Source organism: Protopterus annectens, chromosome 11.part0 (assembly GCF_019279795.1).
Source record: "Protopterus annectens isolate FY-2018-M chromosome 11.part0, PAN1.0, whole genome shotgun sequence".
Taxonomy (NCBI): domain Eukaryota; kingdom Metazoa; phylum Chordata; order Ceratodontiformes; family Protopteridae; genus Protopterus; species Protopterus annectens.
In genome coordinates this window covers 1,442,923,083-1,442,935,377 of record NC_056745.1, presented here as the reverse complement: position 1 = coordinate 1,442,935,377, position 12,295 = coordinate 1,442,923,083, and the positions used below count along the sequence as shown (strand labels likewise).

At 43.2% G+C, this 12,295-nt stretch overlaps 1 protein-coding gene across 1 annotated transcript in view; it reads right to left on the bottom strand.

Moving 5' to 3' along the window:
• Positions 1 to 12,091, bottom strand: part of ING3 (inhibitor of growth family member 3) — a 671,267-nt gene extending 659,176 nt beyond the window's left edge. The window contains exons 1-2 of the mRNA XM_044088740.1: positions 11,959 to 12,091; positions 11,760 to 11,831 (exon numbers count right to left, since the gene is read on the bottom strand). Of these exons, the coding sequence (XP_043944675.1) occupies positions 11,760 to 11,831; positions 11,959 to 11,986 (100 nt within the window). The 5' untranslated portion in view covers positions 11,987 to 12,091. The remainder of the gene's footprint in view (positions 1 to 11,759; positions 11,832 to 11,958) is intronic.
• Between the last annotated feature and the right edge of the window lie 204 nt (positions 12,092 to 12,295).

The window sequence follows — 12,295 nt, the reverse complement described above, 5'->3', positions numbered from 1 at the left end:
AAAGAGTGGCGTACAGCAACAGTGGTCCCTGTCCACAAAGGTAGTGCCTCAACGGACCCTGGAAACTATCGCCCCATAAGCCTGACTAGCTTGGTCTGCAAAGCTATGGAAAGGATCATCATGGACCTCATAAATAAAAATATTGGGGACCTACAGACACTGGATCCTACCCAGTTCGGCTTTGTTAAGGGCAGATCCTGCCTCTTAAACATGGTCGACTTCTTTGAAACAGTCACCAAGGCCACTGACGAAGGGAAGGTGGTCCACACAGCCTACCTGGACCTCGTAAAAGCCTTCGATACAATACCCCACTCGGGCATTATAGATAAGCTCACCAGCTTAAATATAAACCCCTATGTCACTAGATGGGTTGCAAACTGGTTCAAGGACAGAACCCACATGGTTAGAATTGCTGGAGCCATGTCAGACTCCAAACCAGTTACAAGTGGCGCCTCACAAGGCTCAGTCCTGGGACCTCTCTTGTTCGGTATATATTTCTCGGAGGTACAGGCCAACACAGAAGGACTGTGGCTGACCAAGTTCGCAGATGACTGCAAACTGGGCGCCATAATCGACTCTCCAGCTGACGCAAGCATCCTCCAAAAGGGCCTCATAGAAACAGACAACTGGTGCCAGAGCCATGGCCTCAAGCTAAACGCCAAAAAGTGTATAGTCATCCCATTTGGCAAAAACAAAGTGCCCACAAATTACCACATAGGTAGTAATCCATTAAGTACAGAAGAAGTAATTAGGGACCTGGGGACCCAAGTTGATAGCAATCTCTCATTTGACAACCACGTGGCCAAAGTGGTTAGAAAAACATTTTATATAGCCCACCTAATCATGAAGGGATTCACATCCAGATTAGGGGAGGTCATCGTGCCTCTTTACTCATCCCTCATCAGGCCCATAATTGAGTACAATGCCCCTTTTGGAATGTACCTTACCAAACACCTGCAGCAACTGGAAAGACCCCAAAAGTACCTCACCAAGAGGATCAAATTGCTCAGATGCCATATGCTGCCCGGTTAAAGAAACTCCAGCTCTACTCAGTGGCATACCGCCTGCTCAGAGGCGACCGGTGCCTGACATATAAAGCCATGTCCAACCCGGAATTAAGGGACATGCTGCACCTCAAAAAATCCAAATCCCATCGAGCTACACGCTCGAGAGACTTGAACCTCAGCACTGAAATAAATAGGACATGCTGGAGGGACAGATTCATAACCCAGAGGCTCCCTTCACTCTGGAATAAAATCCCAGTCCAGGTTAGGCAGAGTCCCTCATTGACTCTCTTCAAGAGGAATCTTGATGAGTGGATGGGAGATCGTAGGTTTACCCCGGGTATCACTTCTGTGTCACTGTTAGACAGAGGCACAGTATACTAACCTCAAAAAAGGGCATAGCAAAATTAATTTAAAATGGCTTATAAATGCCCTATGGCAGATAGCCTAGTATGAACCTATGAACCCATAGACAATTACTTAGGTCCTATCTGCATTACTGTGTTCAATTCTGGAGCCCTTACATATTAATATATTAAAAGAATACACTGAATGTATGCGAATACCATTTTGTGTATGTATATGTATATATATATATATATATATATATATATATAAAAAGAGCCAAATATAGGACTCTTGCATGTAACAAAAGCAGATGCTGCAAAAATACAAGGAAGTATTACTTCATAGGGAGCGTCCTGGATGAACTGAGGATTAAAATGTGAAGTGGTAGAATCATAAAACAATAACAAACTCAAGGAATAAATGCAAAAAAACAAAAGCAGAGAGTGAAAAAATTCATTAAAAACAATCTACAAATTATGTCACAGGTAAAGGAACTTAAATCGGGCAAAGCAGTCCCTGTCTTCAGATTCTATGTCTGCTCACCAATGCTTCTCTGGATTCTAAAAAGGTACATTCGGCCAGTAGCCATAAGCAAAAAACTATACTGAATGAATGGATTATTTCAATTCTAGGTAACTAACAAGCTTTGTCAGGATTTTATGCATGCACTTTCATCCTGTCAGCATGTGAACAACCAAAGAACTATAAATTGTATAATCATCTATACAGCAACAAATACATTAACAGTGGTAACTTCCTCTATCTGTTTTAAGTGTTTCTGGGTTGAGAACAGATGAGGGAGTTGCTCATCTGTGGCCTGAACACACAGCAACAAAGCACACTTGCACATTAAAGAACCCTCAAAGGATTTCAGAAACTTGTCAATTAAAGTATCACAAGGCATCAAACTTTATGCGTTAAAAGTACACAAATAATGTTACAGTACTACAGCTGTAGAATGAAACAAAGATTTGGTGGAAAACTGCCACCCTTACGCCTCTACTGGCAACAAGAAAAGCAAGCTGGGAGAAAAGCTACTGGGTAGCCTGGTGAATTGAAAAGTGAAGGAACACGAATGTTCCTATTCCTGGCCTAAAGAGAAGATTGCACAGCAGGAAAAAGAAAGGTTGGAAATTCAGCAATTCTTGCAACAGAGAAAAATGGAACAAAACAAAAGAGAGAGAGAAACAAAGAAGAGAAGGTAATGGATTCAGAAATGACTATGACAACGTGCAATTTGATAAGTGATTTTAAGTTACGAACAAGGGTCAAAGGGAATACAGGAAAACAACAGGCCAACAGAAGAAAATAAGCATGAAGTATAAACTCAAACGGCCATTAAAAGCTAGCATCCTGATCAGCAACACACAGGTAACTGACAACAGCAGACCATAAATGAAGTATTTTGCACAAAACAGCCTAATGAGAAGTGTGTAACACAATGTGCTGGTGGTCTCTCTGCTAGGACAAGGATAAAGTCATTCAACCCAAACATTACAGTTTTAGACTTGCATTCTGTAAACAAAAGACACTGCACTATCTCATGTCCTACACTGCAGACACCAATCCGTAACTCTGAATATTCATAAGCTTTGCTTCTGTAGGACGTCCTTTTTCACCTTGACACCACCAACTGTGCTTACCATTATCTATTACCACCTCTTAACACATGCCACCGAGTCTGCTGCATCAGTCCTCCTTCATCCCATACAATGATATACTGGCCTGTCGGCAAACCACACAATGTAAACATAAGCTGCTTGTTCTGTTAGTGCAGCAGACATCCTAGAATCACCAAGATATGGAAAAAGATCATGCGACCAGTGCCACTAACATACAGCTCCAGAACTGATAGGGGCACTATCTGCAAGCACTGTCTCTAGACATACACATTTAGCCGTCTTGCAGTCTCTATCTGCTGCAGCCATAGACAAGCAGCAGCAATACATGCATGTAATATTCTAAAGGGCAAGAAGAGTTAGCAGCTACAACATCAACAGCAAGCTCAAAAAGGCAGGTGGCAGTGAACAAGATAAAATAAGAACTGTACGCTGTAGTATGGAATACATGGACTGCAGCAATTTAGTTTCCGGAAACCTCAGATAAACACTGCTGCCGAGGGCAGTCTGTGCATGGTAACACATTAGAAAGATTAAAATTGTGCTGATGTCTGGACCATGTACAAACAATGGTTTGCACAATGTAAGCCAGTGCATACACTGTTTATGAACACCCCTAAGACAAATGTAAAAATGACTGTATCAAAGGCCACTTTTATGAAGTCAAGACAAGAAAAACATACTTCCAGTGACAAACTCCTAACAAACAGTAGCATGACAGCCAGCAGCAAAAACAAAGCACAGTTTCACATGGATTATATATAGACCTGGATCAAGAAATCAAGTTGCAGTCAAGATATTCGATTATGTATAAGGAAATAATCAAACTCAGTTACATACAGTAGAAACACATAACGCTATGTAATGCCCCCCAAACTTTTAAACTAAAAATTACAGTGTTGTGATTTTTTTTTTGAACTTGAGTAGAAAGTAAACCTGAAGATGAACACAACTATGTTTTTGGCACTTATGTAAATAATCAAAGTGACATAAAGTAAACATTTGTGCTCACAAAGCAGCCCATCTATAGTTCAGCTACAACCGGACAAGGATCTAGGCTCTGAAAGGATGATGATAACTGTGTGCACTAACTGTGCTCAGAAACAGCAGCAAGCAAAACTATCAACGCACATTTCCAGAACCTCATTGAGCACATGAGATCATAGCAGATTACAAGCTATTCAGCTCGGAGGTCATTTTAAGCCTAGCCGTTTCATCTCAATGTAATACTATAGAAATGCTAGTCAATACCAAAGATTGCATTTAGTGATGACTGCCCATGTCCAGCAGGGTTGTGGGCACTATCCCTGGTCAGAATTTATGATGCCCCATCCACTCATCGAGGTTCCTTTTGAACAGTGTAATAGAAGTGCTCGGTTTCACATGAACTGGTTGCCTGTTCCAAAGATGCGGCAATTGCTAGGAGAGAAATTTGTCCCTCCAGCATGTTCTATTCAAGTCTCAGGCCAAATTCAGGTCCCTGGAATGGCCAGCCCTAGTCCCGTTTGATTTACGGATATGCAGCAAGTTAATTAGGTTTGGGTCTTTGATTGCTCTGTACGCTAGAAATAAGTCTCCCCTAAGTAGTCTATACAATTTGGAGTGCAGTGACAGTGACATTAGTCAGTCTGAGTAAGGCACGTGCTGGAGCCATTGATCTTCTTTGTTAGGATCATAGAAAGTTACTAGGCTAATGACCCTAAGGCCCTTACAAGCCTAGCCAAGTTCTTACCCTTACTTCCATGATCAGCACATATTGCCCCTGTCCAAGAGGGACACAGGTGGAAGCCCCAGGGTGAATTTACGGTTACTTATCCAGTCGTCCAGATTGCGTTTGAAGAGGGCCAAAGAAGTACTCTGTTTGGCATGAAGTGGGAGTCTGTTCTAAAAGTGTGGTAACGTCAGGGAGGAAAATCTGTCCCTCCAGCAGATTTTATTAATTTTACATACCAGGTTAAGGTCTTTACAAGTAACCTGTGTACCATATGACTTATGAATATGCAGCATTAAAGCAGGGTCAGAGATTGCCTTGTATGAAAGGCAAAGATCACCTCTGAATAGTCTGTATGAAACAGAATAAATTGACTGATTTCAGATGATCCCCATAGGACAGTTGCTGAAGACCTTGAATTTTCCTAGTGAGGAACCTTTGGGATTTCTCCAATTGCTGCAGATATTTGGAAAGGTACATACCAAAAGGGGTGTTGCACTCATTATTGGCCTGAATAGGGAAGAGTACAGGGAAGTTATAACTTCTATTTTCTAGAGGCAATGCCCTTACTTATGAGATGAGCAATACAGAATACCCTTCTTACCACCGTGGAGCCATGGTAGTCAAAGGTAAGGTTGCTGTCAACCTATGTGCCCAGGTCTCTCACCATTGACTGCGTACTTAAGGTGTTGCTGTTGATGTGGTAGTTAGCAGGAACATCACTTTTACCGAAAGGAATGACAATACATTTTTTTTGCATTGAGTTTAAGGCCATGACTTTGGCACCAATGATTTGTTTGTGCAAGACCCTCTTGTAGGATGCTGACATAATTTGGATGGCTCCCAGTTTGCGGTCATCAGAAAATCAGCCACAGACCTTTAGTTTTTGCTTGTACTAAAGAGAAACAGACTGCAAACAGTAGATGTCACAGGGCTGATCCCTGTGGAACACCACTAGTTAAAGGTCTGCTGTTGGAGGTGGATTCCCCTATTTTGACTATACGAGTGCTATCAGCGAGCCAGTTAGCGACCCATCTAATGTTATAAGGGCTGATGCCTAGTTGGGTGAGTTTGTCAATGATGCTTGAGTGGCTAAGTCCAGGTACGCTGTATTCACAATTTCCCTTCCACCAGGGCTTTGGTGACTGATCTCCCTTTGACAAATCCAAACTGAGTAGGGTCAAGTGTTTGGAGATTACCTAATTCCGTGTTGATAAGGTCCATGATGATTCGCTCCATGGCCTTGCAGACAAGGCTAATCAGTCTAAAAGGTCTACAGCTCCCGGGGTCAGTGGAAGCACCAACTTTGTGCAAGGGAATAATGCTGACTGTTTTCCATTCAGTTGGTATGAATCCAGTGCTTAAAACTATGATTGAAAAGAGTACCCAATGGTGTTGCCAATTCATCTTGAAGCCCATGAAGGACGGAGCCTGAGATGTTATCAGGTCCCACAGATGCTGTGTTTTTGGCCTTACAGAGGGCATTTACAACCTGCTCTTTAGAGATACAAGGTAAGGCAGAGGTGGTAGGGATGTCACGGGGTACATGTGGTGAGGACAGGGGAGTGAAGTTTTCACAGAAAACTGTCGGCCAACAAGTTAGCCATGTGCACAGGCTCAGTATATGTGGTATCATTAACTACCAGTTCAGCACAAATCTGGGCCTTTCCTTTTAGGTTACCGATGTAACTATAGAAAGTCTTACAGTTGTTCTTTGTTGAGAAAGCTAATTTGAACTTGTTTGCTTTGGAGGACTTCTTACACAGCAATCTCTTCCTCTTATTGTAAAGCCTGATAATGGCAGTTGTCCATCAGGCAAGTTTGCTCTTCCTGGAGCAACTTATTTTGGTCCTACCCAGTATGGCTGAGTCAGTGCAGGTATACAGGTGTTAGTATAAAGCAGTGGTGTAGAGCATAGCTGGCAGTTCCACCTGAGGAATGAAGTGCAGTGAAACTATCTATACCATCCCGTAAAAGGTCATAATCTGCTTTGGAGAAGTTTTTTACTTTAGTTGCTGCTTGGGGGAGGGGGGTCAGGTGTGACAAGTTACTTCAAATGAGACTGATTTGTGGTCAGATCTCACCAGGGAGGACCTCACACTGGGGTGCTACAGTGGCCCATCACATTGGTAAGCACCAGATCCAGGATGTTGGCACCCCTTGTGGGAGTGTCAACCAGCTGGTCCAGGGCACTGGAGTTAATAAAGTCAAGGAACCTTTGGGCAAGTGAGTTTGAGCACGAGTAATTTACCCAGTCAATGGATGGGTAGTTAAAGTCACCCAAAATCCAAACCTCTGAGGTCTCTCCAATTGCTGCAGGTGCTTTGTATGGTACATGCCGAACAGGGAGTTGCACTCAATTATGGGCCTGATAAGTGCTGAGTATAGAAGGGTTATAACCCCTTTTTTCCCTTGAAATGATGCCTTTACTAATCCAAGTGTGCTACATAGAAAGTCTTCCTTACTACAGTAGAGAAATGGTGATCAAAGTTAAGGTTGCAGTCAACTAATGACCCCAGGTCCCTTACCACTTCGTGGGTACTTAGGGTATTGTAGTTGATTTGACAGTGTGAAGGGACACCACTTGTGGCAAAGGGAATGATAATGCATTTCTTTGCATTCAGTTTGAGACCATGACTCATACACCAGTTGTTGGTCTGCATGAGACCCTCCTGGAGTATACTGACATTATTTGGGGATTCAATGATTGCACCTAGTTTATAGTCATCTGCAAACTTGGTTAGCCACAATCCCTTAGTTTTGACCTGAGCAGCTGAGAAGTATATACTTGACAAGGATGGAGCAGTGGTGCAGTAGTAACATTGTTGCCTCACAGCATGAGGTTCTCTGGTTCGATTCTCGGCAGGGGTGCCTTCTGTACGGAGTCTGCATGTCCTCCCTGTGCTCATGTGGGTTTCCTCTGGGTGCTCCGGTTTCCTCCGGGTGCTCTGGTTTCCTCCCACGTTTACAAAGACATGCGTCTTGAGCATTTCTCCCTGGGCCTCCACTGAAAATTGGCTCCTTCCAAGTTGGACTTTCCCTGTTAACAAATGTTAAATAAATAAAAATAAAAACAGTAAGGGCCCCAGCACTGACCCCTGTGTTACCCTGCTGATAACAGGTCTGCTGGTTGATGTGGAGTCACCCAGTTTGATAGTGCATGTCCGGTTGTCAGACAACTGGAAACCCATCTTACAACAAAGGAGTTTACATTCAGTTTGCCAAGTTTGTCAGTAATGCCTGAATGTATGGACGGAAGCATAACAAAAAGAAATAAAGATGTGCATACCTAGACAAAATGTTATGAAAACCACATTATACCAAAGCAACTCCAGAAATCAAACCAGCACATATAGAATTACCATCACCCGGACCACCCTCCAAAAAAATGATGAATTTACTGTACTAAATTGGTGCACTACTAATGAGTGCTTCTAATACCAGCTCCACCACTGAGAGTGTGACAAGTCCAAATCTGCAGGCTACCCAATCATGGTAATGTTTACAATCACAGAAAAATTCATAGATTACAATTACCCACATGGTAAGAATGACAACCATGAAATAATTAGCAAGTCATCTGCGCGCATATATAAATGTATATGCAACCTAATAATAAAGATATGTAAATATTTAAAAAAATACTGAAGATGCCAAGTTTATTACATCAAGAGAGCACCCCAGCACTATCAGGTTTTACCTCATATCATGCTTTCCGGTCCCAAAACCTGGACCGAACCACAAAAGGAGGGGGGAGTATCCATATTAATCAAAGATGCCCACACCTCCAGGTTAGTGGCAACGCACGAAGCATCGGAGACCATCCAGGTGCAACAAACCATAGGCAAAACTGCCCTACAGTTTGTAGCATGCTACAGACCACCCTCTCAAACCCAGGAACCCCACACAGCCTTCCTGAAGACACTGGAGAGTATGAATGTCTCTCCAAATACCATCATATTGGGAGACTTCAACTACCCAAACATAGACTGGGAACATTACTCAAGCCCCAACACCCTAGCCCAAAGGTTCCTAGAATTCATAAACTCAAATGCGATGGAACAACTAGTCACCATTCCCACAAGAGGAGATAATATACTAGACCTGATCATCACAAACATGGGGACAAAATGCTCCACACCGGAAGTATATCCCTCATTGGTGAGATCAGAACATAAATTAATCTCACTGGAAATCCACATCCCGCCCCCACCCCCTGCACAAAAGACCACAGTGAAGAACTTCTCAAAAGCCAACTTCACACTTCTTAAGACTTAAGTGGTATCCTTCAAGGCCTCTGGGCAAGTGGAAACCACAACCCACACTGCTGAATCCCTTACAAATGCCTTCTACGAGCACCTTCAAGAATGCATGGATCATGCAATCCCAAATAAAACCAAGACCCATTCCCCCAAAGGCAGGCGCCCGGTCTGGTGGACCCCAGCCATAAACAAACTTTACAACAGGAGGAGGAAGCTACTACATGACAGAGCAAAATCCCTAAATGGGAAGGCATCTCTGATCAGTACTAGCAAAAAACTACGATCACTCATAAAATCATCCAAGGCCAACTTTGAGAGAAAAATCGCAAAAGACACAAAAGACAATCACAAGGCCTTCTTTAGCTATGTTAGAAACCTGGGTGGAAACTCCCAGATATGCTCAGAGTTAGTCCAAAATGACACAAAATACACTGAACCCACAGACATTGCCAACATTCTGGCAGACAGGTTCAGTGCAAATTTCTCCTCCCCCCCAAAAGGAGAAATATCTATCCCAGCAGAGTGTAGCCTCCCTAACATCTCAGATGCCGAGGTGAGTGCCGCCCTCTCTAAAGCTAAAAACACAGCGTCAATGGGACCGGACGGTGTCCCGGGCTGTGTGCTACATGAACTCAAAGAGGAACTAAACCCACACATAAGGCTGCTGTTTAATCTTAGCCTTACTACAGGATACGTACCCAAAGAGTGGTGTACGGCAACAGTGGTCCCACTCCACAAAGGCGGTGCTTCTACGGACCCTGGAAATTACCACCCCATAAGCTTGACGAGCCTGGTCTGCAAAGCTATGGAGAGGATCATTATGGAACTCATAAACAAAGACATTGGGGACCTACAGACATTGGATCCTATCCAATTTGGCTTTGTCAAGGGCAGATCCTGCCTTTTGAACTTGGTCGACTTTTTTGAAACAGTCACTAAGGCCATTGATGAGGGTAAGGCAGTTCACACAGCCTACCTTGACCTTGCAAAAGCCTTCGACACAATACCCCACTTGGGCATCATAGACAAACTCACCAGCTTAAATGTAAACCCATATGTCACAAGATGGGTTGCAAACTGGCTCAAGGACAGAACCCACAGGGTCAGAGTTGCTGGAGCCATGTCAGACTCTAAGCCGGTCACAAGCGGTGTCCCACAGGGCTCAGTCCTGGGACCCCTCTTGTTCGGCATTTATTTTTCCGAGGTGCAGGCAAACATAGGAGGATTGTGGCTGACAAAGTTCGCAGATGACTGCAAACTGGGCACCATAATTGATACTCCAGCGGACACAAGCATCCTTCAGAGAGGCCTCATAGAATAATTGGTGCCAGAGCCATGGCCTTAAGCTGAACGCCAAAAAATGTATAGTCATACCCTTTGGGAAAAACAAGGTACCCACAAATTACCACATAGGTGGTAATCCATTAAGTACAGAAGAGGTAATCAGGGACCTAGGGCCCCAAGTTGACAGTAACCTCTCATTTGACACTCACATTGCCAAAGTGGTTCGGAAGACCTTCTATATTGCCCACCTTATCATGAAGGGATTCACATCTAGATCAAGGGAGGTCATTGTGCCCCTGTACTCTTCGCTTATCAGGCCAATGATTGAGTACAATGCCCCATTTGGGATGCATCTTACCAGACACTTGTAGCAGTTGGAAAGACCCCAAAAGTTCCTCACCAAGAGGATAAAGGGTCTCAAACATGTCATATGCTGCCCGGCTGAAGAAACTCCAGCTCTATTCAGTGGCATACCGCCTACTCAGAGGTGATCTGTGCCTGACGTACAAGGCCACGTCCAATCCGGAATTAATGGACATGCTCCACCTCAAAAAATCCAAATCCATCAGAGCCACGAGAGCAAGAGATTTGAACCTCAACACAGAAATAAATAGTATGTGCTGGAGGGACAGATTCATAACCCAGAGGCTCCCTACACTCTGCAACAGAATCCCAGTCCATGTTAGGCAGAGCCCCCGCACTAACTCTATTCAAGAGAAATCTTGACGAGTGGATGGGAGATCGTAGGTTTACCCCGGGGGTCATCTCTGTGTCACTACTAGACAGAGGCACAGTAAACTGAACCCTAAATGGGTGTAGTATTCTCATCCTAAGGGGTGGTGTAAGCCACACACACTCTGGCTAGGCTTATAAATGCCCTAGGGCAGATAGCCTAGTACGAACCTATGAACTATAGAAAATGTGGTGACTGTTTAAATTAGACAGACCAGGATGCACAGTATGCACAGTTACTTCCAGTGCTATCCCTGATGCTGCAGTTAAGAGGTTGACAGCAGTCTTTTTTTTCTCTTTACTGTTAGCTAGACATGTGCATTAATGGCAGCTGACAATTAAATGTACACGGAAATAGTAAAACATAACGTAATTCCAATCCAACGCGTCTAGCAAAGATGAAACCATGCAAGTAACGGAGATGATAAGACAACAAAAAACACAACATATATGATGTACAGTGTTTGCCTATGTACATTTCTCTCTGTATTCACGGTCTTCATTACCTCTGCTTACCCAAGTCCTCCAAACTCTAAATTCCAACACTTTAAGTTTGTTACAGCAATATCTTCGAAAGCATAACGTCTAGTCCATTCATTCATGACAGCTCAACAGTCCACAACTTTATGGAGCAACTTATTTAAAGTTACAAAAGTACTACAGTTCTGTTCCAGTTCTCATTTATTAAACTGCAGAATACAGTAGGAATGCAATGCTGCAAATTATTAACGATCATCAATAAAAGGCTAGCATGCACTTGCAATTACTTCCACTACAACATAAACACGTTTCTCCATACTCTGAACTTGAAGGTCCATCTCTCGCATTTCCGTAAACCTGTCGCGCAGATCCATGGGAAGCTGTTCAATCACTGTCAAAAGAAGAAAAAAAAGTCATATGCTCCGCCGTTGGCAAACAATACAAGGAAACGGTCACGCTGCAAATAATACAAAAGTAGAGCTGGTAGCAGGATATACTTTGTTAGACATGTTACTCACTTTCTAAATAATCCTCGAGGTACAGCATTTTGACAAATATGAATGCTTTAATTTGATAGAGACAATTTACTCCTTTCAATATGGCGCCCCACCTACTGCCTATTCCGAACCCCAGCTACTAATGACGGAGCTTCCTCTCGCCTTGCTGTTCCGCGTACAGAACTTGATTGGCTGAAATTTTAGTGACGACATTTGAACGTTACTTTGGTTTGAGGACTTTTGGGACATGTAGTAATTCTGATTATTTTTAGCACCTTCATTTCTTTACTAGTTATTAACCAAGTAAGTGGAGTAGTCTGTTGACCCTTTCCAACTACAACCCTAACTCAAAGAGTAG